Below are 26120 nucleotides of genomic sequence, written 5' to 3' on the forward strand. Positions count from 1 at the left end.
TATGGGTATGTGTTGGGGGGGCAGTCACGGGGCTGGAACTTGGCCTGAGTGCTGTCCTTGAGCATTTCAGTTCAAGCTATCACTCAACCCTTGAGCCAAGCCCCACTTCCCATTTTCTAGAGATTAATTGAAGATAAGAGTATCAGGTCCTTTTGTGCCTGGGCTGGCTTTGAACTTTGATCTTCAGATCTCAGCCTCCTGAGTAGCTAGGATTATAGGTGGGAGTCACTGAGCCTGGCTAGGACCCTAAGTTTTTGAGCCAAGGGTAATTCTTCCTCCTCCTCTTCTTCCTCTTCTTCTTCTTCTTCTTCCTCTTCCTTGAACTCAGGGCCTGAGCACTGTCTGGGCTTTCTCAAGGCTAGAGCTCTACCACTTGAGCCACAGCACCACTTCTGGCTTTTTTCTATGTAGGTGGTACTGAGGAATCGAACCCTGGTCTTCGTGCATGCTAGGCAAGCACTCTACCACTAGGCTAAACTCCCAGCCACCAAGGGTAATTCTTGTCTGGAACTGTACCCCCACATTTGTAGCACCTGCTCCTCCAAGAGGAGTGGGCTTTTGACCCAGAAAATGTTGAATTCCACTGGTTTAAAGAAAATCTGAAAGCTTGAAGAAAACATTCTTCATTATTAAAGTAGGACGCTCCTCACTTAAAATTTCCTGTAAGTTAGGGCAGAATCTGAGAAGAAAAAGAGGTACCAAAGCTGTTTGTCTTCCCAGACCCATGGCCACCTCTGAAGCATATTCTTTTAATTTAATTTTTTTTTTTTTTGCCAGTCCTGGGGCTTGAACTCAAGGCCTGGGCGCTGTCCTTGGGCACTTTTTGCTCAAGGCTAGAACTCTGCCACTTGAGTCACAGCGTCACTTCCAGCTTTTTCTGAGTATGTAGTATGGAGAAATCAAACCTAGGGCGAGCACTCTACCGCTAGGCTACACTCATGGCCCTGTGTTCTTTTTTTTTGTTTGTTCTGAGGATTGAACTCAGGGCCTTGTGCTTGTTTGGCTAGTGCTGTACTACCTTTCACTTTTTGTGGTTTGTTTTTCAGATAAGATTTCTCATGAACTTTGCCCAGGATGTCCTTGAACTATGATCCTCTCACCTCTGCTTCTGAGTAGCTAACATTATTGGTATACTCTACCATGCTTACCCTTGTTCATGTTGCGTGTGTGTGTGTGTGTGTGTGTGTGTGTGTGTGTGTGTGTTGGGGTTTGAACTCAAGGCCTTGCACTCTTACTAGCTTCTTTGCTCAGGGATGGCACTTTATCATTTGGGCCATACCTGCGGGTTTTTTAAAATTTTGTTTTGTCTTATTTTGTTGTTGTTTTCCTGACTCATGGATATAAGAATCTTGCAGACTTTTCTGCTGGGATTGGATTCAAACTTCCAGCCTCAGATCTCAGCCTCCTGAGTATCTCGGATCTCAGGCACGAGCCAGGTTTCTGCTGTCCCCAGGGGCTTGGTCTCCACCCTCCTCTGCTGACCTCTATGTTGTCATCTTGGGCTGGCAGCAAGATGACAAGTCTCCATACGTCCTTATCCAGCCAAGACAAAATCCAGAGCCAAGAAAGACTCAGATTCTTCTGAATGAAGGGGAAAACTTCCACAGTTGTGTTCGCTCAGCCAATCCTATGGGCCAGTGACTGATGGAAGAGGGCAGAGACTGCTTGGTATGCTGAGGTGAGGACGGATCTTCTTCCCCCTGGGGTGGATAGAAGTCTGATACTGAGGAGGAGAGCTATTGAGCTGAACAATGTACCAAGACACTCTCGTGTCCATCTGTGCTTTTGTGTCCAAGACTGGGGCTTGAAAGCAGTATCTGATGCTTCCACACATTGGCTAGCATTCTACCATCTGAGCCATGACTCCAACCTCAATGAGGAGTGGTTTATTTCCCTTCCTCCCTTCTTTTTATGCCAGTCCTGAGGCTCTACCTCTTGAGCCACAGCTCCACTTTTGCCTTTTTTTGTGATTAATTAGAGATAAGAGTCTGATGGAGGTTTCTGCCCAGGTTGGCTTTGCACTGCAATCCTCAGATCTTAGCTTCCTGAGCAGACAGGAGCCACCAGCACCCCGCTAGGGAAAGAACCTGTCCCTGGGGACTCCTGAAACTATCTCCACCGTGGCACACTTGTGTTCATTGTAACAGACTCGCATTCATTGTTACAGGACATCCCTGAGTTTGAGTCTTGTTTGTTGTGTAGCTCACTGGCAATCTGGGGTGCTGGGCACTCAAGGGTTTGCTGTTTAACTTCCCAGATTAGGGCCACCCCACCCCTCTTGGTTTGGAAGGCCAGCTGATCTACTGGGTCACTCCTGAGATCTGTTTGCTGCTGCCTCCTTGTTCTCCCCACTGTCTCCTACACTTCCCCTTCTCTCTGTGTTTCTCCCCTCTGACGAGGCTGCCTGGTCTAGAGGCAGGAAGTGTCGAGGCAGCCTCTTCTCTTTGTTGTGCAGTGATGGTCTTGTTCCTTTAGTGGTTGCCTGGGACTTGTTGCTTAGGGACCTTCCTTTCATCTTGGAGGCCTTGGTACAGTGTGTGTGTGTGTGTGTGTGTGTGTGTGTGTGTGTGTGTGTGTGTGTGTGTGTGTGTGTGTGTGTGTGTGTGTGGGAGGTACTTTTGAGACAGCTTTTCACGATGTAGCTGATGCCTCAGCCTCGCAGCGCTGGGAGAACAGGTGTGAACCACCACACCCAACTTGGCTTTTTTCTTGCGGGGTTTGTGTGTGTTATACACATGTTCTACCACTCAGCTATACTCTGAGTCCTGGGCCTGGTTTTATCTTTTGGCCTTAACCTGGCATCCCTGGTTCCTGAGAAAGGCGGAGTTTGGGTTTAGAGCTAAGGCCTGGCCAGCTGGTGACAGCAGTAACCTCCTATGGCTGCTGGTATTTGGTTCTAATCCAGGCAGGGCCTTGGGGAGGGGTGGGGCTCCCTGCAGCTGTGCTGGGTGGGGTCTGATTCCAGCCTGGTGACCCTCATCTCTCTACAATCCCTTCCAGGGCTGGTCTCTCTGTCACAGACCCCTCCCTTTGCCCTGCAGGATTAGGTCTGCAGGGAGTAGGAGGACATTGTTCAGGACTTACAAGCCACCTAGTGCCCAATGCCAGCCCTTCAGCCCCTTCCTGGCAGGGAAGCAGCCCAGAGACCCCATCCCACGCCTGGCTCTGCTTAGTGAATGCCCCTTGTGCCTTGGGACAGCTCTTGCCAAACAATAGCTAACTGTTGACAGACTTGGCTCTTTGCTGGTGGGGACCTGGTGAGCTCAGCCATGCCATGGATCAGCGGTGACAGAGGCTGCTCCTACTCGTGTGTCCCATGTCCCCTGCTCTGCAGGGACTCCAGTGCATTTTTCCTTCTCAGGTAAACGCCACCATCCTCTCCTACATGACAGGAGGAAAACTGAGGCATGGAGGGAACTCACCACATGCATCTTGTGAGGAGTGGAGCTGGGATTTGAACCCAGTGGGCCTGTTCTCTGCTCCCTGGGTCATGCATGCCTCTCTCTCTCTTTTTTTTTTTTTTTTTTTTTGCCAGTCCTGGGCTTGAGCTCAGGGTCTGAGCACTGTCCTTGGACTCTAGAGCTCTACCACTTGAGCCTCAGCACCACTTCTGGCTTTTTTCTATGTATATGGTACCAAGGAATCGAACCTGGGTCTTTGTGTATGCTAGGCAAGCACTCTACCACTAGGCCAGACTCCCGGCCCCTTCATGCTTCTCTTATTAATGTTGTTCCCTCCCCAGCTTCTCAGGCTCCTGGGCTCAGCCATCTTTGCCACTGTCCCCTGTATAGCCAGACTGGGGGGAGGTTGGCATCGCTTGTGTAGCCTGTCTGACCTTCAGGATGACCTGCTGAACCACTTGCCTTATATTTGGCCTCCCCCCAACTCCCATCCTCTGCATTGTAGCCAGGACCTTGCCAGAACACAGATCTTATTACATTACTTCCCCTGGAGAAGCCCTCCTAGCTGGAGGCAGGAGGCAGCAGACAGCATTCAGTGGTTCCTGTTGCCTACGAACAAAGTCTCGAGTCCTCATGTTATGTCTCAAAGCCCACTGCAGGTGGCTCTTGCATCTTCCTTTCTCACTGACTCTCCAGCCTGTTACTGTTCTCACTGACACCTCGCCCACCCCCACACACATAACACACCCTCCCCCATGTCCTCCAATTTTTCTAGTTGATTACATGCTGATGATATTTGGGACTGTAAAGCAGAGAAAGATTGGTACCAGTACTGGGACTTGAACTCAGAACCAGGGCACTTTCTCTTAGCTTTTTCTACTCATTGTGGTAATCTTGAGCCACAATTTTTTTTTTGCTAATTAATTAGAGATAAGAATCTTACATAGATTAATATGTATCTATGACATACAAATCCTCAGCTTAATTTTAATTATGTTCTAAAATCTAAGTGCCAGTGATTATATAGAGATTCCCTTCGTGAATACTTGTTTGTTAAATATATTATTTGAAATATGTAACAATCAATGTTAATAAATTCTAAAAAAAAAAAAAGCCAGAAGTGGTGCTGTGGCTCAAATGGTAGAGCTCTAGCCTTGAAAAAGTCCAAGGACAGTGCTCAGGCCCTGAGTTCAAGCCTCAGGACTGGCCCCCCAAAAAACCTCCAAAATAAAAACAGTTAACTATTACAATTAAAAAAAAAAAAAGAATCTTACAGACTTTCCAGGCTCACCTTCAGATCTCAGCCTCCTGAGTAGTTAAGATTATTGGTGGGAGCCATCCATGCCTCAATGTGTGTGTGTGTGTGTGTGTGTGTGTGTGTGTGTGTGTGTGTGTCTGTGTGTCTGTGTGTATCTATGTGTATCTATGTGTATCTGTGTGTGTGTTGCTGGTGATGGAACCTATGTGTACATAGAAAGACAGTGCTCTACCATTGAGCCATATCCCAGCCACCCAGAGGCAAGATCTTCATGGCTGAGTGTGGCTAAGGTGTCCCTGAAGTCCCCACACCTGTCCCAAGTCCATCGTCAGTGGGTGCCTGGCCCTCTGCAGAAGTTTTGTGCTCTGCTGACTGCAGTTCCACCCAAGGCCTGATCACTGCCAAAGGATGAATTGGAGCCTGGGGAGGGGAGAGCCAAGTGGCTCCCACAGCAGCTTACTGACCCACTCAGTCACTGACCTGTAAGTGAGATGTGGAAAAAGGGAAGTGACCACCTTCTCAGGTTGTCCCCAAGATCGCGTGACCACTGGCTGTGTTGGGGCTTTAATTAGGTCACTGGTTCCAGCCAGATGTTCTTGTCACCAAGGGCTGCTAGGTTTAAGGTGGTGCCAGCACAGTTTGGACACAGGGAAAGGTTCTGGAGGTCGGGGAGAGGAGGCTCTGAGGCTGGAAGATTGACACCCCGGGTGCATTTCCTAATTAGCCAGAGCCCTGGCACGGTCCCCAGAGTACACTCCAGATGAATGTGGGGCTTGGCTACCTCAGGCCAGCACAGCCTGGGCTGTCACCCTCCACCCTGCGCCTCGACCCTTTCCATCCAGGCTTCCAGGCTTGAGAGACAAGGGGTTGAGCACAGCCTGACTGGGTATGGGTCTCTATCCTCTGAAACTGCAGGGCCTGGAAAACTCCAGGACTATTCCCAAGGGCACATCCTGCCAGGTGTCCCGTTTCTCAAGACTCTATACATATGTGTGTGTGCTAGACTTGCAGCTTGAACTTGGGGCTTGAGTGCTAGTCCTTGACCTTTTTTGCTAGAGGCTGGTCTCTTCCACTTGAGCCCCAGCCCCATTTCTGGCCTTTTTTGAATAATGTGTGGGAGATGGATCTCATGGACTTTCCTGGCCAGGCTGACTTTGAATGGTGATCCTCAGTTCTCAGCCTGCTGAATTGTGAGCCACCAGAGGCTGGCTATTTGCCTTTAATCTTGGTAACATCTGGACAGAGGGGGGATTGGATATCCAGAAAATTCCAATAACTCAAGCCAGAGTCATGCTGCCTGGCCTGTGATGGTGCCTGGGTATTGAACAGAACTGCGTGGCCTGCTCCAACAGTGCATATCCTGTGCCTTTGCAGGAGAAGCCCATGGGGACAGTGCTTGGCCATCTGTGGTCAGCCTTCTGGGACCATGTGATAGTCCCTGGCAGTGGCAGTGCGATCCCACTGCATACATTTGGGACACTGCAGATTTGGCAGCAGTTGAGTTCTGCCTACTGCCAAGGGTTGAGCAGGAAGCAGGTGAAGAGGCAGCTCTCCCTGCCTGCATCTGCCATAGCGATTTCCAGTATATGGAAGCACAGGGTGCTGAGTCTGACTTAGAGTGGCCTCCAAGTCTTGTAGCCTTCAAACCTGAGCTGCTCACTGAGTGCCAGTGGCTCATGCCTGTAATCTTAGCTACTGAGGAGTCTGAGATCTGAGGATCACAGTAGCAGGAAAGTCTGGGAGACACTTATCAATGATTAACCAGCAAACAAATCCAGAAGTGGAGCTGTGTGGTTGAAGGGGAGAATGACAGCCTTAAGCAAAAAGCCAAGTGAGATCAAGGCCCAGTACTGACACAAAAAGAAAAAAATATATATGAGTCTCTTGTAGGAAGAGGAAAAATATGCTAGCTTTGCCCTGGTGCCACCCTACCTCCATACCCCCTCCCTGGCTGGAACTGCCATATCAGCTGGCCCCACTGTATTCCATTCCTTTTACCCCAGCCCCCAGATCCATCCTCTATCCTGAATTGAGAGGTTTTCCTGAAAGCTATCTGATGTTGCTTCAATCTCTCTGGAAGTAGAAAAGGGAGGAGCTGCTGTTTTGTTTTTAGGCCAGTACAACTTTCCCAGAATGCCTTGTATGAGTTGTTAGCCCTCCTCCCCCTTTCAGAATATTCTGGTACCCCAGGTCAGCATTGGCACAGAGACCACTGGCTTTTCACAGGTTCCTCTGTTGATTCTTCCTTTGTCCCGGCTGCTCCCAACACTGCCTCATTCTCAAAGCTCCACTGTTCCTTTATCTTTTTCCCTTCCCCTCTGGGACCATCTTTGTGCCTCTCTTTTGCTCTGAGAGGCCCAGATAGAAGTGAGCCAGGTGGTCAGGGAGGCAGTGAATGAAGAGAGCCGGAAGCTCATGCTACAAAACTAGCTGGTTGGATGCTGGAAATTTGGGTTCTGACTCTAACTTGTCAAAGCCCCGCCCTTTCTCAGAGCCTGCTACTCATCTTTTCCTGCTTTGATCTCTGATCTGGCAGGAAGGGGGAACAAATGAAATGACAGCTAGGGACTCCCAAACCAGAAACTGAGAAATCTGAGCAGAGGGACCCCAGCCCTGGGACTTCAGGGATTCATTGAGACTGATGTAAATGGGCAGAGATGGGGACATCTACCACCTCATGGCCCCCGGAGGCTCCACCCCAGGAGACTGTTGGATCTCTTGACTTGAAAGTGCCTGGTGCCACAGGAAAGCTGGTGGCCTGCAGCCTCAGGCAGGATAAGAGATTCTGTCCCCATCAACAGGAGTTGACAATCCTTCATGCCCTTGTCCTCTGCATTTTGGCCAATTCAGCTGTTTGGAAAGGCATGCATACTTCCAACAAGGCCTTTCTACATAAAGAAGCCACTGTCCTGGTGGTGGCTGAGGCGTGGGCCCTCTCCCCCCTCCTACTAGGGCATTTTCTTTCTGGGGCACTGCCATCTTCCTGAGAACCCCCTGGCCCAGGAATTCCCTCCGGAGTCTCTGATGGCTGAGCTTCAGCAAACAAAGACTGCCTGGCTTCATTCTTCCTTTATTAATGGCACAATTATTCTGGTGAGTTGAAAACCAAGAAAACCCAGGGGCTCTGGGCAGTGGAAGCCAAATGAATACGTGATTCATGGGCTGAGGAGGGGGGTGAAATTGGGTGGACACTGAACACCAGCTCTGGCCTCTGGGGGTAGAGTTAGGGATCGCCCGGACCCTTCGACAAGACTAGGGTTTTTTTCCCAGTTGGTGGGGACCATAGTGGTGGTCCTATTAAGTCTTCCTGATTTACGTCAACTATCACACCTCAGTGCTTGCCAGCTAGGGAAGGAGGGTAGGTGTCTTTCTTTTTGTTTGTCTGTTTGTTTTTGCCAGTCCTGTGCCTTGAACTCAGGGCCTGGGCACTGTCCTTGGGCTTTCTCAAGGCTAGAGCTCTACCACTTAAGCCACAGCACCATTTCTGGCTTTTTTCTAAGTATGTGGTACCAAGGAATCAAACTCAGGTCTTCGTGCATGCTAGGCAAGCACTCTACCACTAGGCTAAACTCCCAGCCCTGGTTAGGTGTCTTTCAATGGAGTCTGGAACACCCTTGTCCCCTGTGGGTCTGGGCCAGGATGAGTCGCTGCACAAGCCAAACCCCAGGTTTGTAATGCTGGTACTCAGGAGGCTTAGATCTGAGGATCACAGTTCAAAGCCAGAACTGGGAGGAAAGAACCTGAGACTCTTATCTCCAATTAGCTAGCAAAAAGCCTGAAGTGGAGCTGTGATTCTAATGTCTGAGCACCGGTCTTGCTTGAGAAGAAGGCTAAGGGAGAGCATCCAGGTTCTGAGTTCAGGTCCCAGAACGAACACACACGCACACATGCCACAGTCAGCCAGCACAGGAACTGTGGCAGGTGATTGGGTTGAATTTTCTCCAGGATGCTAAACATGGCAAAATTTGGGACCAAGCTGCATGTGGACGGACAGCTTTCTGGTGTAGAGCCCTGGAAGCTGTCTGCTTCTCTGTCATTCCTTCCGAGTGGCTTTTATAAAAATAGCCCTCTTACTCAATGCTATTAATGCCAGCTGAGGCCTCTGTCTCTTGGGCCCTTGACAGCTCAGCAAGGCAGAGGGGACTCAGGTCACCCAGGTTACAGAGAATAGCAGAACTGCATCTGTACCCAGGTCGGGATCTGTGGGGCAAGTGGAGAATGGAAAAATGTGAGAGTAAATACAAGAGCAGCATACACATCCAGGAAGTTTCAGGAAACAAACAGCAGTACAAGGTCCTGGCATCCCAAAACGGGATTGAGCTCAGGACCTCACACTAGCTCAGCAAGTGCTCTCCAGCGTGAGCCTTGCCCCAGTCCATTCACTTGTGGTTTGCTTTTCCGATAGAGTCTCAAACGACGATCCTCCTAGCTACAAGACTCCCCATGCATTTGGGGTGAGAGAGCTGAACTGCTACAGCCTGGCCATCCTTGGTCTTTGTGGGTAGTTTTCCTTGACTATTCTAGGTTGCTTAAAATAAGAAAGATCTGGGAAGAAATTTATCATTACAGAGGACTGGGGTTATAGCTCAGTGGTAGCGTGCATACAAGGATCCGTGGGTTTGATCCTCAGCATGAAAGCCACAAAAATTTAAATTAAAAGAAATTATAAAAACCAGGGGCCGTGGGGCCAGGAGTTTGGCCTAGTGGTAGAGTGTTTGCCTAACATATACAAAGACCCGGGTTCAATTCCTCGGTACCACATACATAGAAAAACGCTGGAAATGGTGCTGAGGCTCAAGTGGTAGAGCTCTAACCTTGAGAAAGTCCAAGGACTGGCGAAAAAAAAAAAAAATTAGGGGCCGGGAGTGTAGCCTAGTGGTAGAGTGCTTGCCTCATATGCTTGAAGACGCAGGTTCGATTCCTCGTTACCACATACATAGAAAAAGCCAGAAGTGGTACTGTGGCTCAAGTGGTAGAGCTCTAGCCTTGAGAAAGGCCCTGAGTTCAAGTCCCAGGCTTGGCAAAAATAAATAAATTACAGGAGAAAAAAGGAGATAAGATGCTGGTGGAGGGACTTGAGATACCAGTAAGCATTTGAAAGATGCAAATCTTTCTGTCTCCTGTCAGTTTCTTTCTGTCAGTCTGTCTCTGATTTGAAAAAAGGAAAGGATATGGGGTTTAAGGTGGGTTTTAGAGAGGAATCAAGGCTCTGCTGGGGCTGCTGGAGCTAGGTGACCCTCCCTTCCCAGACGCCCAGCCTCTGCAGCTGCTTCTGGAGCCACACGCCAGGACTGCGCCCTATGGTGTGGACATCCTGGTTTGCCCTCTGAGCTATTCTGGGGGTCCAGCCTTGAGCCCCACTACCAACACACACAGACCCTGAGGCCTGGGTAGTCACACCCTGTAATCCAGCTCAGAGGCAAAGCTCTGGGTTCAGGAATCAGGCTGGTGTGGCCGAGTGTCTTGTCAACCTTACTGAGCTCGGGGGCATGAGCTGATGGGCCTTTCTAGGCCCCAGCATCTCCAATGGCCTGACCGAGCTGATCCCCTGAGAGGAGTGTTGAAAGGTCAAGCAGGAGAATTGTATATGAAGGGCTCCGCTGGCAAGACTGATTCTCCAGATATTTATAAGACAGAAATAATAGCCTTCTCTGGGCCAAAAATGAATTTCTCTGCCTGTGAGGTGGCCTGTATGCAGCTCCGAGGTTGCACATGTCCCTGCCTCAGGGGCGGGCACCAGGCATTTGGGTGGAAGTTTTCACATGTCAATTACAAAAGGCAGTCTGAAGCTGGATGCGGGTGGCTGACACTTGTAATCTTACACAGGCTGAGATCTGAGGATCACAGTTTGAAGCCGACCAGGGCAGTAAAGTCTATGAGACTCTTACCTCAACCACCAAAAAAGCCAGAAGTAAGGCTGTGGCTCAAGTGATAAGCCTTGAGCACAAAAGCTCAGGAACAGTGCCTAGGTCTTGAGTTCAAGCCCTAGGACTGGCACACACACACACAAAGCCATTTAGTTGTGTGTCCGCAGTGTACATTGTCTGCATCTCCCCCATCTCATATGAGTTGAGGGGTCTGTAGTATACACTCAGCCAGTACTGCTCATTCTTGCCAACACCTGTGCCCATAAAAAAGCTGCGAATCCCTACTTGGTCATCCCGGGTGTGGGTGTGTGTGTGTGTGTGTGTGTGTGTGTAGATATTGGAGTTTGAACTCAGGATCTGGTAATCTTCCTTTGTGCACCAAGTTCGTGCTCTACCATTTGAGCCCCAGCTCTAGGTCTGGCTCAGTTCTGATCCATAGGGTTTGGCTTACCTGCCCTCTGCTACCTCCCCCCTCCCCACCATGTAGAGCTGTTAATCACCCCCTTCCTGGCACTCTCACCACAGTGGCACACAGTGCCATGGCTCAGAAAGATTTCCATCAGGAGTAAGGGCAGGTGGCTGTTATAATCCATCACAGAACTGTCTGAAAAGTCAAAAGACAACCGGGCTTGTAATCCTAGCTACTCAGAAGGCTGAGAGGTGAGGATCATGGTTCAAAACCAGGCCAGGTGGCAAAGCTCATAAGACTCTATCTCCAATTCTCAAGTGATAGAGCACCTACCTTGAGTCAGAAAGCTCAGGGACTGCACCCAGGCTCTGAGTTTTTGCACTGAAGATCGTGAGGCCTGTTGTATGCAGGTACACCTCAGTCCCCTCAGGCTTTGAGGTGACAGGTGTAATGGTAAGATGGCACCAGGACATGGGAACATTCTTTTGTTTGGTTGTTTTTCCCCGGCCTGTCTTGTAAATCTTGGAGGAAGCCTCGGCAGACAAGCCCTTGGAAAGGGTCACTTTGAAGACAGAGGGATGTGCTTGTGATTTTAAATCTCAGCGCTACAGGGGAGGGGACACCTCTGATGTGGTCACTTTATAGTCCTGCCAGACTTCCATAGCTGGCATTAAACTGATGCTTCTAATAGGAACAAAAGAAAGCAGGCTTCTCTGGGCAGGGGTGAGGGAAGGGTGGCAATGGGAGCTGGCTCCCCCTCTGTACAGACATGTGCTTTGTTCTTATGCCAACCAGGTGGTCCCCCAGTGCAGCACATCCGGGGTCTTCTCTCTCATCTTATCCTTGGCCTTTTTCCCTGTCTGGGATCTGCCCCTTGGTTGGGGGGGGGAAGGGAAGTGAAGGGGAAAGTTCTGCCAACAGGCGCATGCTCCCAAATGGGTTGGATAAAATTTTCTCACTTAAAAAGAAACTAAAAGTGTTCACGTGTACCTAGAGCTCACCAGGGCCTTTCTGTTAGGCCTAGACAGAGTTTGGGGCATGAGGGCCCAGACAAAGGGTTTCTAGGTCAACTTTGCTCTCTGCTCCTCTGGTGTAGAGGGGGAGCCCCTCGTCCAGAGTGGCTTCATTGGCAGCTGCGGCCATCTCTGGGTTAGATTAGCTTGAAATGGGTCCCTCCTCTCTTATCTGGCTAAGAACATATCTGACTTGTTCCCTGACCTTTGCTTATCACCTACCCTATCATCCCGTTGCCCCCCTCTTTATACATGAGCCTTTCACTGCTCCCCTGTTGCTTTCATTCCAACATGTTTAAGTTTAAACTGTGCGTGCGTGCAAGAGGGAGAGGGAGAGGGAGAGAAAGTCTGTCTTACTGTCTGTCTCTGTGTACAGGTGCTAGGCTTGAACTTAGGGCCTCATGCACTGATATAACTTTTTTACTCAAGACTGTGTGCGCTATAACTTGAACCACACCTCCACGTGTGGCTTTTGCTGGTTAACTAGAGATGAAAAGGCCAGGAACCTTTCTGCCTGGGCTGGCTGTGAGCCTTGATCCTCTGATTTCAGTCTCCTGAGTAGCTAGGATGACAGGAGTGAGCCACTAGTGCTGACAGATTGGTGTCTTAAATGGCTCATGTTTTCTGCAGTTAGTTTAAATGTACTTCTCGCCTTTGAAGGGACCTTCTGTTGCTGCTGCGGCTGTTGTTTTTATTTAACTGGGTTAGCTTTTTCTTTTTCAGTTTTTGGGTGGGTAATGAAGATGGAATTCCAGGGCCTTGTGCAAGCTAGACAGGTGCTCCTCGAACCCCCACCCAACCCGAGAGCAACCTTCCATCTCTGAATTACCACCATTCGTGGCGGAAAGTCCCAAACACACGAGGATTTTGTGCTTGGCTGAGCCTGTGTGCTCAGTTCCCTTTTGTAAGTTTTGGACACATGACCACCTGGAAGGCTCTGGAAAGTTCCATACTACAGTAAACCTTTTTACTTGGACTAGGGCTCCTTGTAACAAAGACGGTGCATCTCAGCCAGTTTGGAAGAGAGAGCTCCCTTGACTTTCCAGGTCCAGTTCTGGTCAGCTGTTTTGCCAGAAAGCTCCCTAGCATTTACCTAAAGGCTGTCATTTCCATGTGCAGGATCCAAGTCTGGCTACCTTTTAAGATCCCTACACTACCTCCGCAGGCACCTCCTGTTTTCCCAGGCCTGAGGCCCCTGGCCCCCTCTCCTCTGACTTTATGTGGGGTCTTAGCCCATTCATCTTATTGAGGACATCCTATTGGCAGCTTCAACCTCCCTGACTTATGGTGTCTGTGTGGAATGGAATAGAGCCATGCAGTTGGGGGAAGTATGGCCTCCTTCATTTGGTCTATGATTGATACAATGAATTCTCCTCCTCTTCCTCCTCCTCTTCCTCCTCCCCCTCTTTCTCCTCCCCCTCCTCCCCCCTCCTCTCCCCTTCCTCTCCCCCTCCTCTCCCCCTTCCCCCTCCCCCTTCCCCCTCCCCCTTATTGCAGTGCTAGAGATCCAACCCAGGGCCAGGAATTGCTCTACTACTGAGACATATCCCTAGCCACTAATTTACTATTTTTGTGTCTTATGTCGTCCTAGAGCTTGAACTCAGGGACTGGGTATTCTCCTTGAACATTTTTCCCCTCTCAAGGCTAGTGACCTATACTACCTGAACCACAGCTCTACTTCTGGCTTTTTGGTAGTTGACTCAAGATAGTCTCATCGACTTTCCTGCTTGGGGTTTGCTCTGAGCCTCCTAAATGTCTAGAATTACAAGCGAGAGTCACAGTAAGCTTGAGCTTACTGTTTTAACATGTGCAGTTCAGTAGCATGAACTCCATTTTCATTGTTATATGAACATCACCATCATCTAGACCTGGAACTTTTTCATTGTGCAAAACAGAAGCTCTGTTCCCATTTAACAGTCACCTTCCTTTTGCATCCCTCAGCCTCTGGCTACCACCATTCCACGTCTCACTCTGAGAATTTGACTTACTCTTTTTTCCATATATTTTTATTGTAATTAATAGAAGGGTTACATTATATTCACCAGATAGAAGGTGCATTACTTCACAAACATTGATACCTTTTCTTATGTCTTGGTCTCATTTCCCTCCCCCACCCCCACCCCCATCTTGTTTTCCCCCCTTCCCTATCCTATTTCAAATAACCAAATAAGCATATATACAATATATCAGATAACAAGTGACCAAGGGACAGCAAAAGAGATGAGAGATAACATAGTACATTAAGGACAACAATCACTCATTATATGGCTTTTGTTTCTATATCCTAGAGGTCCTTTCATTTAGTGGCCTTACCTATCTAGGTTTTGTTCTATTACAAATCTCTGCTAGGAGAGCCCAAGGTTTCTACTAAATATGACAAATGAGGGAAACCATTGAGCCTATGTTCCTTTGAGTCTGGCTTACTTCACTTAATATGATTTTTTCTAAGTCTTTCCATTTCCTAACAAATGGGGCGATGTCGTTCTTTCTGACAGCAGCATAGAATTCCATTGTATATAAATACCACATCTTTTTTTTTTTTTGCCAGTCCTGTGGCTTGAACTCAGGGCCTGAGTGTTGCCCTTGGATTTTTCTCAAGGCTAGCACTCTACCACTTGAGCCACAGCTTTTTCTATCTATGTGGAGTGCTGAGGAATCGAACCCTGGTCTTCGTGCATGCTAGGCAAGCACAATTACCACTAGGCAAAACTCCCAGTCCCCAGAATACCACATCTTGTTGATCCACTCATCAACTGAGGGACATCTGGGTTGGTTCCATATCTTTGCTATGGTAAATAGTGCTGCAATGAACATCTTTGTGCTTTATTATGTCCTTGTTTCTGGACAATTGGGTAAATGCCAAGTAGTGGAATTGCTGGGTCATAGGGGAGCTCTATGTTGAGTCCTTTGAGGCACTGCCACACTGCTTTCCATAGTTGTTGAACAAGTTTGCACTCCCACCAACAGTGTAGTAGTGATCCCTCTTGGCCATTCTAACTGGAGTGAGGTGGAATCTTAGAGTTGTTTTGATTTGCATTTCTTTTATGGCTAGAGATGTCGAGCATTTCTTCATGTGTCTATAGGCCATTCTTATTTCTTTTTCGGAGAAGATTCTCTTGAAGTCTTTGGCCCATCTTTTAATGGGATGGTTGTTTCTTTGGAGATTAGTTTTGAATGATTCAATTTTTTGAGCTGTTGATATATTTTAGATATGAGGCCTTTGTCCATTGTATGGTTAGTGAAGATCTTCTCCCACTCTGTAGGCTTCCCAATTAATTTACTAGCTATGTCCTTTGCCATATAGAAGATCTGCAGTTTAATGCAATCCCACTTATCCAGACTTTCTCTGATTTGTTGTGTTTCTGGGTCCTTATTAAGAAAGTTTCGACCTGTGCCAAGGAGTCCTAGTGTATCTCCTATTCCTTCCTGTAAAGTTTTCAGTGTGTCAGCTTTTACCTGGAGGTGTGTGATCCATTTGGAGTTAATCCTAGTGCAGGGTGACAAAGAAGGATCCAACTTTAGTTTTCTGCAGGTGCTTAACCAGTTCTGCCAGCACAACTTGTTGAAGAGGCTGTCTTTTTTCCATTCTATTTTGTTGGCTCCCTTATCAAAGATTAGGTGGCCATAGGTCTGTGGGTTAATATCTGGGTCCTCAGTTCTATTCCATTGGACTTCAGGCCTGTTCTTCTGCCGGTATCAAGCTGTTTTGGTCACTATAGCTTTGTAATGGAGTCTAAAGTTTGGTATTGAAATTCCTCCTGTGCTGTTCTTTCTGCTAAGAATTGTTTTTGCTATACGGGGTCTTTTATTATTCCATATGAAACTTTGGATTGCCTTTTCTAGTTCTTTAAAGAATGACATCGGGATATTGATGGGTATTGCATTGAATTTGTAGATAGCCTTTGGCAAGATTTCCATTTTCACGATGTTAATTCTTCCAATCCAGGAGCATGGGAGGTTTTTCCGTTTCCTCAGTTCTGCTTTAATTTCATTTTTCAGGGTTTTAAAGTTTTCATCAAAAAGGTCCTTTACAGTCTCAGTTAATTCCTAGGTACTTAATTTTCTTTGAGACTATTGCAAAAGGAGTTGCTTTCCTGATTGTTTCTTCATTCCTCTTATTGTTGGCATATAGGAAGGCGGTTGATTTTTAAGGGTTAATTTTATACCCTGCTATCTTGCCAAAGTTTTGAATCAGCTCAAGCAGCTTGGGAGTGGAGTCTATAGGGTTCTTTAAATTCAGAATCATGTCATCTGCAAAGAGGGAAAGTTTCACTTCCTCTTTCCCTATTTGGATCCCCCTTATGCTTGCTTCTTACCTTATTGCTCTGGCTAGGAATTCTAATACTATGTTAAAGAGGAGTGGAGAGAGTGGGCATCCTTGTCCCAATCCTGATTTTAGAGGGAATGGCTTTAGCTTTTCACCATTAAGTATAATGCTAGCTGTGGGTTTGTCATACACAGCCTTTATTATTCTGAGGAATGTTCAATGGATTCCTAGTTTCTCTAGAGCTTTTAGCATAAAGGGGTGTTGGAATTTGACTCATTCTTATACCTCATCTACAAGGAATTCTACAATGTTTTCCTGTGTTTCAGTTAATATAATATGGATTCACAGATCTTGAATGTACTTCAAGGTCCATCCACGTTGAAGTATGTGTCAGAATTTCCTGTTGACAGCTGAATGATATTCCACTGTATGGATATATACCCACTGTGGCTTAGCCATTATTTTGCTGTGAGTGGATTCTTCTGGATGCTTCTACCTTGTAGTTGTTGTGAGTAGAGCTGCAGTCAACAGTGGGGTATGACTATCACTTTGAGATTTTCCTTCTAGTTATGGGCATATACTCTGAGAAGAATTGTTGAATCATGGAGCAATTCTGTACTTTCTGTCTGGAATTCTTTTATTGTTTACTAGTATGCATTTGCTCTGCAAGGGGGAATTTCATTGTTACATTTCTAGGTATATAGACAATATGCTCCCATCATTCCTATCACTGTCCCTGATCCTTCACATCCTTCCTAATACAATTTCAACAATTTTCCATTTTTCTTTGCCAGTCCTCAGGCTTGAACTCAGGACCTGGGCACTGTCCTTGGGCTTTTTTCAAGGCTATTACTCTACCACTTGAGCCACTTCTGCCTTTTTCTGTGTATTTGGTATTGAGGAATTGGACCCAGCGCTTCGTGCATGCGAGGCAAGCACTCTAGCACGAGGCCACGCTCCCGGCCCCCAGTTGTTCCATTTGTGTACAAGTCTACAATCTATTTCAATCATATTCATCCCTTTTCACTCCCCTTAGCACAGCTGGTGCGTATCTCCCCAACAGAGCCTTGCTCTCCTCATAACCCTACTGATCCCCAGTTTTCATTGAGGATCTTTATGATGTAATTACATTACATCCCAGAATTATTCAAAGCAGCATTATTTAGAACAGCCCAAAACGGGGGAACCAACTCAAGCACGGATCACCTGATGAATAGAAACATAGTAGATGTGCACTGTTAGAATATTACTTGGCAATAAAAAACTAAAACTATAAAAGAGACAAAGCAGATCATGCACTATTACTATAAAACGAGGGGCCCCTGAAAACCTTCCGCTACATGAAAGAAGCCAGATGAAAACTCCACAAATGGTCTGAGTCCACTGATAAAAAAAAATACCCCAGCAGAGGCGAGTCCACAGGGACAGACTCGCCTTTTGTAGGAGATGGAGGGGGACATGAAGAGTGACGAGAAATAACTGCTAGTGGGTATGTTTTGGGGGAAGAAAGTGCTGTGGATCCGATAGTAATGATAGTGCACAAAGCTGTCACCACACTAAGAAACACTGGACTCAGTTAAAAGGAGTGATTTATTTGAAGGAATGAGTCACATCATGTGTAAATTGTATTTCAGTAATTCATGTGTAATTATATTTTTTAAAGTAAACATGAAAAGTAGTTCAGTGGGATCCACCATGGAGTTGTTTTTAGTAAACCCATATAAGTCATTGCTTCCTCTTATTTAACAAGCACAAACCATCCTTTGTTGCTCAGGTCTGGGGCTGGACCAGCTGACTATAACTCCATCTACTTCCTGGAGACCTTGATTGTCACCTGGCCCTTGTCCAGCCTTGGGAACCCTGTCTTTGGGGGGGGCTCATGGGAGATTTCAGTGTTGACTTACAGCCACACAGCCATCTCATGTGGGGCCTTGGTTCTCTTGCCAGTGGTGCAGCCTGGGCAGTGAGAGTAAGGACAACAGGAGGAAGCAATACCCAGTGGAAGAGGGCAGTGCATGCTGGGTACCAGAAAAGGACACACAATGGGTGCACAGAGTGGGAAGAGGGTGCTACCTCAAGATGCAGTGTGCAGGAAAGTGCTAGGGAGAGCAGGGAGGGGCACACGCATGAGTTCAGCTTGGGGGTGGGCTGGCATGGCCTCTGAAGATGGCAGGAAGCAGTCAGGATTCTTGGACTTCCTGTCCAGGATGTCTTAAATGCCACAGCCCACAACCTTAGATTGCTAGTTGTCCACAGGCTGCATTTTTTGGTGGGTGGTGGTGCTTCTCAACAGTGGTGGGGTTTGTTATCGGGTGGGGAGGTGGGTGGATAGATGGTAAAGAAGGCTCATTTACTGATTTAATATATACGCCTCACAAAGTTTGCAGTCGTAACTGTTGAAGTGTACTGTGTCTGGGTGGGAAGCACATTGACAAACCTTTCCCCATCCTGGAACCAAGTTGGCGAGTCTCACTTGGGCCCTGACCTTGGTCATAGCCCTTCTACATTCCTTCACTCTGCACTGAACTATCCCAGGGGCCTCTCGTCCGTTGGTGACCAGCTAACTTCACCTAGCGTGAATGACATCCTTGAAGGTCAACTATGTTGCAGCACATGTTAGAGTTTCCTTCCTCTTTATTGCTGAAGAAAATTCCATTGCATAAATGATGGTGCGCTGCTGTGTGAATGCGCCTCTGTGCATCGACTCAGGTTGTCCACCTTCAGGCTGTGGGGTCCTCATTCCCTCACACCCCTCCAATTCTGGGGATGGAAACCAGGGCCACATGCGTGCATGCATGCTAGGCAAAACAAAACAACAACAACAAAAAACAAGACAAAGTTCTATCATGAAGCCAGATGCTGGTGGCCGCAAACTGTAAGCTACTCAGGAGACTGACATATGAAGATTCAGGTTCTAAGCCAGCCTGAGTAGAAAAATCCATGAGACTCTTCAATTAATGACCAAAAAGCCCAAGTGATAGTGATAAAGCATCAGCCTGAGTGGAAAAGTCAAGCAAGAGCTTAAGACCCTGAATTCAAGTCCAGTTACCGGCCCAGAAAAAAAAAATCCCACCACTATTGAACTACAGTTCCAGCCCAACTTATTTAAATATTTTATTAGCATACTGTAGTTTCAGAAAGGGAGAGGAGGTTTATTTTCACAGACATCCACGCTATATCCCTCTATTTCACTTCTTTCCGCATTCACCACCTTTGCCAACCCAGTGCCCTCCCACAGAACAACTCTCCCAGCACAGCCTATTTTACTTTCTTGTTCTTCATCGTTGGTGTTTTTTTTTTAGTGTGTGTTGATTGTACCAAGGAATCTCAACATGTTATTTCATGCATGCATATATTACTTTGTTCACAACAAACTTCTCTATTGCTTTCTCTTGGCTTGTCCTTGGCATTTCCATTATCTGCAGCTTTAAGATTCCCTAAGTCATCTTCGCACATAGTTGCACTGTATGTCAAAATTATTCCGAATCAGCCAGGTGCTGGTGGTCCATACATGTAATCCGAGCAATTCAGGAGGCTGAGATCTGAGGATCCCTATTTGAAGCTAGACAGGACAGGAAAATTTGTGAGACTTACCTCTGATGTACCACCAAAAGGCCAGAAGTAAAGCTGTGCCTCAAGTGGTAGATACTTTAAGCAAAAAAAAATACTCAGGGGCAGTGCCCCAGGACCTACACACATGCACACCCACACCCCCACAAAAATACAAATATAAATACAAATGTGACTTCTTTTTTTTTTGGTGGTTTATGGGGCTTGAACTCGGCCTTGGCCTGGGCACTGTCCTTGAGCTCTTCAGCTCAAGGCTACCACTCTACCCTTGAGCCAAGCCCCACTTCTAGTTTTCTAGAGGTTAATTGAAGATGAGAGTCTCAGGGTCTTTTGTGCCCGGGTTGGTTTTGAACCTTGAACCTCAGATCTCAGGTTCCTGAGTAGCTAGGATGACAGGCGTGAGCCACACACCACTTCCACAAATGGGACTTTTCAGTACACACTTGGGAGACTAGAAAATGTGTTTGGACTAAGGTGTCTTCCTTTTCGCCTGCAGGTATGATGCCGGACGGGATGGCTTCATTGACTTGATGGAGTTGAAACTGATGATGGAGAAGCTGGGGGCCCCCCAAACTCACCTGGGCCTGAAGAGCATGATTAAGGAGGTGGATGAGGACTTTGACGGCAAGCTCAACTTCCGGGAGGTACCAATGCCCTGTGGGGCCAGCACCTCTGGCGAGAGTGGCCTTGGGAGAAAGCACAGTTTACAAATTGGTTGGCCTCCTGAGAGTGCTATTTAGACATTGAAGCTACAAGTCTGCTTTTTAAAAATACTTGTAGGGGGTCTGGGAGTTTGGCCTAGTGGTTAAAGTGCTTGCCTAGCATGCATGAAGACCCGGGTTCAATTCCTCGGTACCACATACATAGAAAAAAGCCGGAGGCTCAAGTGGTAGAGCTCTAGCCTTGAGAAAGTCCAAGGACAGTGCTCAGGCCCTGAGCTCAAGCCCAGGACTGGCAACAAAAAATAAAAATAAAAATACTTGTAGGGCCAGTGGCTCATGCCTGTAATCCTAGCTACTCGGGAACCTGAGATCTGAGGATCAAGGTTCAAAGCCAGCTCAGACACAAAAAGGACCTGAGACTCTTATCTCCAATTAACCTCTAGAAAAGAAGTGGGGCTTGGCTCAAGGGTAGGGAGGTAGCCTTGTGCTGAAGAGCTCAAGGACCGCGCCCATGCTGAAGTCAAGCCCCATGACCCACAAGAAAAAAAAAATGTGGCTTAGTAGTAGAGTGCTAACCTAACACACATGAAAACCTGGGGTTTGATTTCTCGGTACCACATGCACAGAAAAGGCTGGCAGTGATGATGTGGCTCAAGAGTGCTAAAATCTGAGACAGTACTCAGGCCCTGAGTTCAAGCAACAGGACTGGAAAAGAACAAAACAAAACAAAATACCTTTAGGGGCTCCCATTCGTAATTCTAGATACTTGGGAGGTGGAGATCAGGAAGATCTCAGTTAAATGCCAGCATGGCAAAAAAAAATAACATGACTTTATCTCAATCAGGCATAGTGGCTTCTGCCTGTCGCCCTAACTACTTGGGAATTCTAAATAGGAGAATCAAGGTCCAGGATGGCTTGAGCATAAATGGGAGACCGTACCTGAAAAACAACAACAACAACTAAACCAAAAAGGGGTAGGGGCAAGGCTTAAGTAATAGAGTGGCTGCCCAGCAAGTACAAAGCCCTGAGTGCCAGAATGGGTAAGTGCCCAGGTAACTAATTGAAAATCTGCATGGGTATCTAAATCACATTTGGGCAAAAGAGTAAGAAATCTAGCCATGTGCCAGTGGCTTCTATCTGTAAGTCCTGGCTACTCAGGGCGTCTTCCGTTGAACTGGCCAAAGTGAACCCCCATCCCAGCTGTGACAAACTGGGATCGTGGCACACAACTCCAGAAATTGCCATCTTGTCCTGTCCTCAGCCGTGGAGCAGTCCACGTGCTATGCTATGGTGATTTCCACATTGTTCTTTGTGGACCATATTTGATCTTCTTCCTGTTTCCTGACATGCTGTCAGCTCCTAAAACTCTTGAACTAGCCCAAGTGTCCTTTGCATGCTAAAGAGATGACTACTGCTAGCAGTCACAAGAGCAGTCTCTGGGACTGAAGGTTAAATTGATCACCATGCCTATATTATGACATTTTCATTAAACTGGAAAGGAGTGGGGGAGGGTGTCTTAGATTACTAAGCACACAAAGGTTCCTCAGAGAGGACCGGTCTATAAATCTCTCCATCAGCAAATGCAATCTTACTCTCTTCTGAATGGGATTCAATGACAGATACCCCACTAGAATTCACCACTACTTGCCCACTGCACTATCAACTGCTTGTTTGGTGACTCCACACACTCGGGTGTGAGTGAGAGCCAAGGAGACAGTGTTGGCTTTTCTCTTCTCTCATGAGCACAGATCATGGGCAAGCTGTGTGCATAGCCCTTGGGGGGTGGTGCCCAGCTTTTGCGTTCAGAGCTAAGAACCTAGGGGGTCAAAATGATCAGGACTGCCCAGTGCAGGGATGCATGGGGCTGTCACCACCGTCCTCACAGCGTGTCTCTCATGCCGCCTGCTGGCCATCTCGTGCCTTCTGACTGGGGTATGCCTGGGTGAGCCTGGGGTTTGGAAGGTTGGGGCTTTTGCTTTAGGGAAGAGAGCCTAGGGAGACACCAGAAGAGAGTGTGGGCCCCACCTTTGTGACTTGTGGAATAGCACTGATGACAGGTTTAGACCTAATGCCTTCCTTCCCCCTCAAAGTGCCCCTCTGAATACAGCACGCTTGGCCAGCTTCTGGTTAGCGGGTATGCAGTCAGATTCCTATTGCTCCAACAGAATGCTTGAGACTGGATTACACAGAAAAAAAGAGGTTTGCTTTCACTTGTTCTTTTGGAAGTCCGAGAGAACTGGTGCTGGTATGTGCTCGGCTTCTGGTGAGGGCCTTGTGCTGCTTCAACTCTCATGGCTGCAAGTGCCAAGGCAAACGGTTGTCTGTGGAAGAGAGGAAACAACAGAGATGAGGAAGCAAAACTCACTTCACGATACCCAGCCCCCTGAGAAAGTGCAAGTCCCTCTTGATGACCTGCTTGCTTGTTTGCTTCTCTCACTCCCTCGTTCTCTCTGTCTTTGTCTCTCTCGCTCTCTCCCTCTCTTTCTCTCTCCTTCCCTCCCCCCCCCTCTTTCTCTTTTTACTTTTTAAGCCACACCTCCAATTCCCACTTTTTGCTAGTTAATTGAAAATGAATCTCAGGTATGTTTTTGTCTGGGCTGGCTTCAAATCATGATCCTGACCCTGAGTTGCTAGGATTATAGGAGTGAGCCACCAGTGAGTCCCTGTTGGTGACCCGATGGCTACTTAAAGATCCACCACCACTGGACACCATTCTATTGTGGGTCATGCTTCCCTGTAAGGCTCAGTGAAGTGAACACCCTATTGGCATCATAGAAGGAAGTAGGAACTGAGGGGCAAGGCATTCCATTCCTTGCCACTAATCAAATTTGCAACCCTGAGGCCTCTGCTGCTTCTGCTGCTTCCAAGTGGGAGCTCTGCCACCATCATTTCTGTCCCCTGGCCTTGATCCCACTGCTGGGGATTGGCTTCCAACACTTGTTTTTGTTTTTTCAAGCCAGTGCCCCGGCTCTAATGATCTGTCACAAACCTAGCCTTTGCCAGTCTCTAGTGAGAGAGCTGGAAGCTACAGGAAGACGAACATGGCGCATCTGTCCATTCACCTGACACAAACCCCAGCAAAAGTACAAGTCTTAGGGCATCTCAGTTTGTCCCTTTATTAGTCTCTGGCAATGTCCACAGTGGACCGAGCACCCCTGAAGTTTTAAGGGCCATGACAGTGAGTGAGACTCCACACACACACACACACACACACACACACACACACACACACACACACACACACACACTCTGGGAGGAAGAGTTTTGAGCTTGACCCACTGTCAAGCTGGGATCTGGTAAGCTTGCAGACATTGTTGTTCTATCAGTGTGTTTTAGGGCTACAGGAAAATGGTCTTTTTTTGGTGGGAAAAATAAGTCGTAGAAATATCATCTTAGTTGCTTGGCAGGTAAAAGCATAACAGTTATGCAAAGAAAAGAACTGGGGCCAGGGTCAGAGGCTCATGCTGGTAATCTTAACTACTCAGGAGGCTGAGATCTGAGGATCACAGTTCAAAGCCAGCCGGGGCACAAAGGACCTGAGACTCTTATCTCCAATTAATCACTAGAAAATGGGAAATGGGGCTGTGGCTCAAGGGTAGGTCGGTAGCCTTGAGATGAAGAGCTCAGGGACAGCACCCAGGCCTAGAGTTCATGATCCTCGGGGGGGGGGGGGGGGAAGGGGGGAAGGAAGGAAGGTAGGAAGGAAGGTAGGAAGGAAGGAAGGAAGGAAGGAAAAAAGAAAAGAACTAGGCCAGGAGTTTGGCCTAGGGGTAGAGTGCTTGCCTAGCATGCACGAAGCCCTGGGTTTGATTCCTTGGTTACTACATACACAGAAAAAGCTAGAAGTGATGCTGTGGTTCAAGTGGTAGATATTAGCTTTGAGGAAGCTCAAGAACAGTGCCCAGGCCCTGAGTTCAAGCCCCAGGACTGGCAAAAAAAAGGGGGGGGGGAAGGGAAGACAAAAAGAAAGAAAAGAATTAAATAGCCACAGAACTGCCTTAAGAAAGCACAGGAAGATGACGGAACAGCCATTTAAGTTTGATGGCCTTAGTTAAGAATTGACCCTGCAGGGCGCTGGTGGCTCATGCCTGTTGTCCTGGTTACTCGGTAAGCTGAGATCTGAGGATCATTGTTACAAACCAGCCTGGAAGGAAAATCTGTGAAACTTTCCAGTTAACCCCCCCATAACCCACCTCTCCCCCCCCCCCCCCGCCACACACAGACACACAGATTGGAAGTGGAGCTGTGGCTCAAGTGGTAGCATGCTATACTTGAGTGGAGAAAGCCAAGCACGATTGTAAGCCCTGGGTCAAGGCCCAGTACCAACACACACACACACACACACACACACACACACACAAAACCATTAATTTGTATAAAATAACTTGCTCTGCTAAACCCCACAGTATCTTGATTTAGTACATAAATAGTATTTTTTTTGTGCCAGTCCTAGGGCTTGAACTCAGGGCCTGGGCTCTGCCCTTGTGATCATTTGTTTAAGACTAGCACTGTGCTGCTGTGAACCACATCTCTACTCCCGGTTCTCTGGTGGTTAATTGTAGATAAGAGTCTAATGGATTTTCTTGCCCAGGTTGGCTTTGAACTGCAATCCTCAGATCTCAGGATCCTGAGTCACCAAGATTACAAGCATGAGCTACTAGCACCTGGCTGCAAATGATATTTTTGAAGTGAAAATTAGAACTAAAGTAATGTGGTTCCAACAAAAATATTACTGTATTGTATTAAATCATGTTTGTAATCCCGACTACTCAGGAGGCTGAGATCTGAGAATCGGGATTTAAAGGCAGTCCAGGCAGGAAAGTCCATGACATTCTTATCTCCAATTAAGAAGGGAAAAAAAGCCGGAAGTTGAGCAGTGGCTCAAGTGGTAGAGCACTAACCTTGAGCAAAAAGCTCAGGGAAAATGCCCAGGCCCTGAATTCAAGCCCCAGGACTGGCACACACATACCTCCTCCCCAAAATGAACTTACATAAATTAAGACAAATCTTCCTTGAATGAGACAAGCTCAAGCCAGGTGCAGTGGCTCACGCCTGTAATCCTAGCTACTCAAAAGGCTGAGATCTGAGGGTCGAAGTTCTTATCTCCAATTAACCACTAGAAAACCAGAAGTGGTGCTATGGCTCAAGAGGTAGGTCTGTAGCCTTGAGCTGAACAGTTCAAGGACAACTCCCAGTCTCAGAGTTCAAACCCCATGACTGAAAACAAACAAACTCTGTTGCAAGGTGGGACATTGCAGTGGAAACCAGGGCTAATGCAGAGACTGAGTAAAGATTGATTTGGTGAATATGGTCAAAGTAGTTTATCTGGATGGGTGCAATGGCTCATGCCTGTCATCCTAGCTACTCAGGAGGCTGAGACCTGAGGATTGAGGTTCAAAGCCAGCCTAGGCACTAAAGTCCATGAGACTCTCATCTCCAGTTAACCATCAGAAAACCAGAAGTGGTGCTGTGGCTCAAGTGGTAAAGCCCTAGCCTTGAGCTTAAGAGCTTGGGACAGAGTTTAAGCCCCACGACTGACCCCCCCCCCAAAAAAAAAAGGTAATTTATCTGCATGAATGAAAAAAAAAAAAACAATCAAACTTGTCCAAAATTTAGTGTGAATCCGGGGCTCTAACTCAAGGCTTGGGTGCTGTCTCTGAACCCGCAGTAGCA

At 47.4% G+C, this 26120-nt stretch overlaps 1 protein-coding gene across 1 annotated transcript in view; it reads left to right on the top strand.

Moving 5' to 3' along the window:
• Efhd1 (EF-hand domain family member D1) overlaps positions 1–26120 on the top strand; it is a 46451-nt gene that overhangs the window by 10059 nt on the left and 10272 nt on the right. The window contains exon 2 of the mRNA XM_090355051.1: positions 20282–20429. Within this exon, the coding sequence (XP_090211177.1) occupies positions 20282–20429 (148 nt within the window). The remainder of the gene's footprint in view (positions 1–20281; positions 20430–26120) is intronic.

The sequence above is a fragment of the Megascapheus bottae genome, chromosome 21 (assembly GCF_031878675.1).
Source record: "Megascapheus bottae isolate mThoBot1 chromosome 21, mThoBot2.hap1, whole genome shotgun sequence".
Taxonomy (NCBI): Eukaryota; Metazoa; Chordata; class Mammalia; order Rodentia; family Geomyidae; genus Megascapheus; species Megascapheus bottae.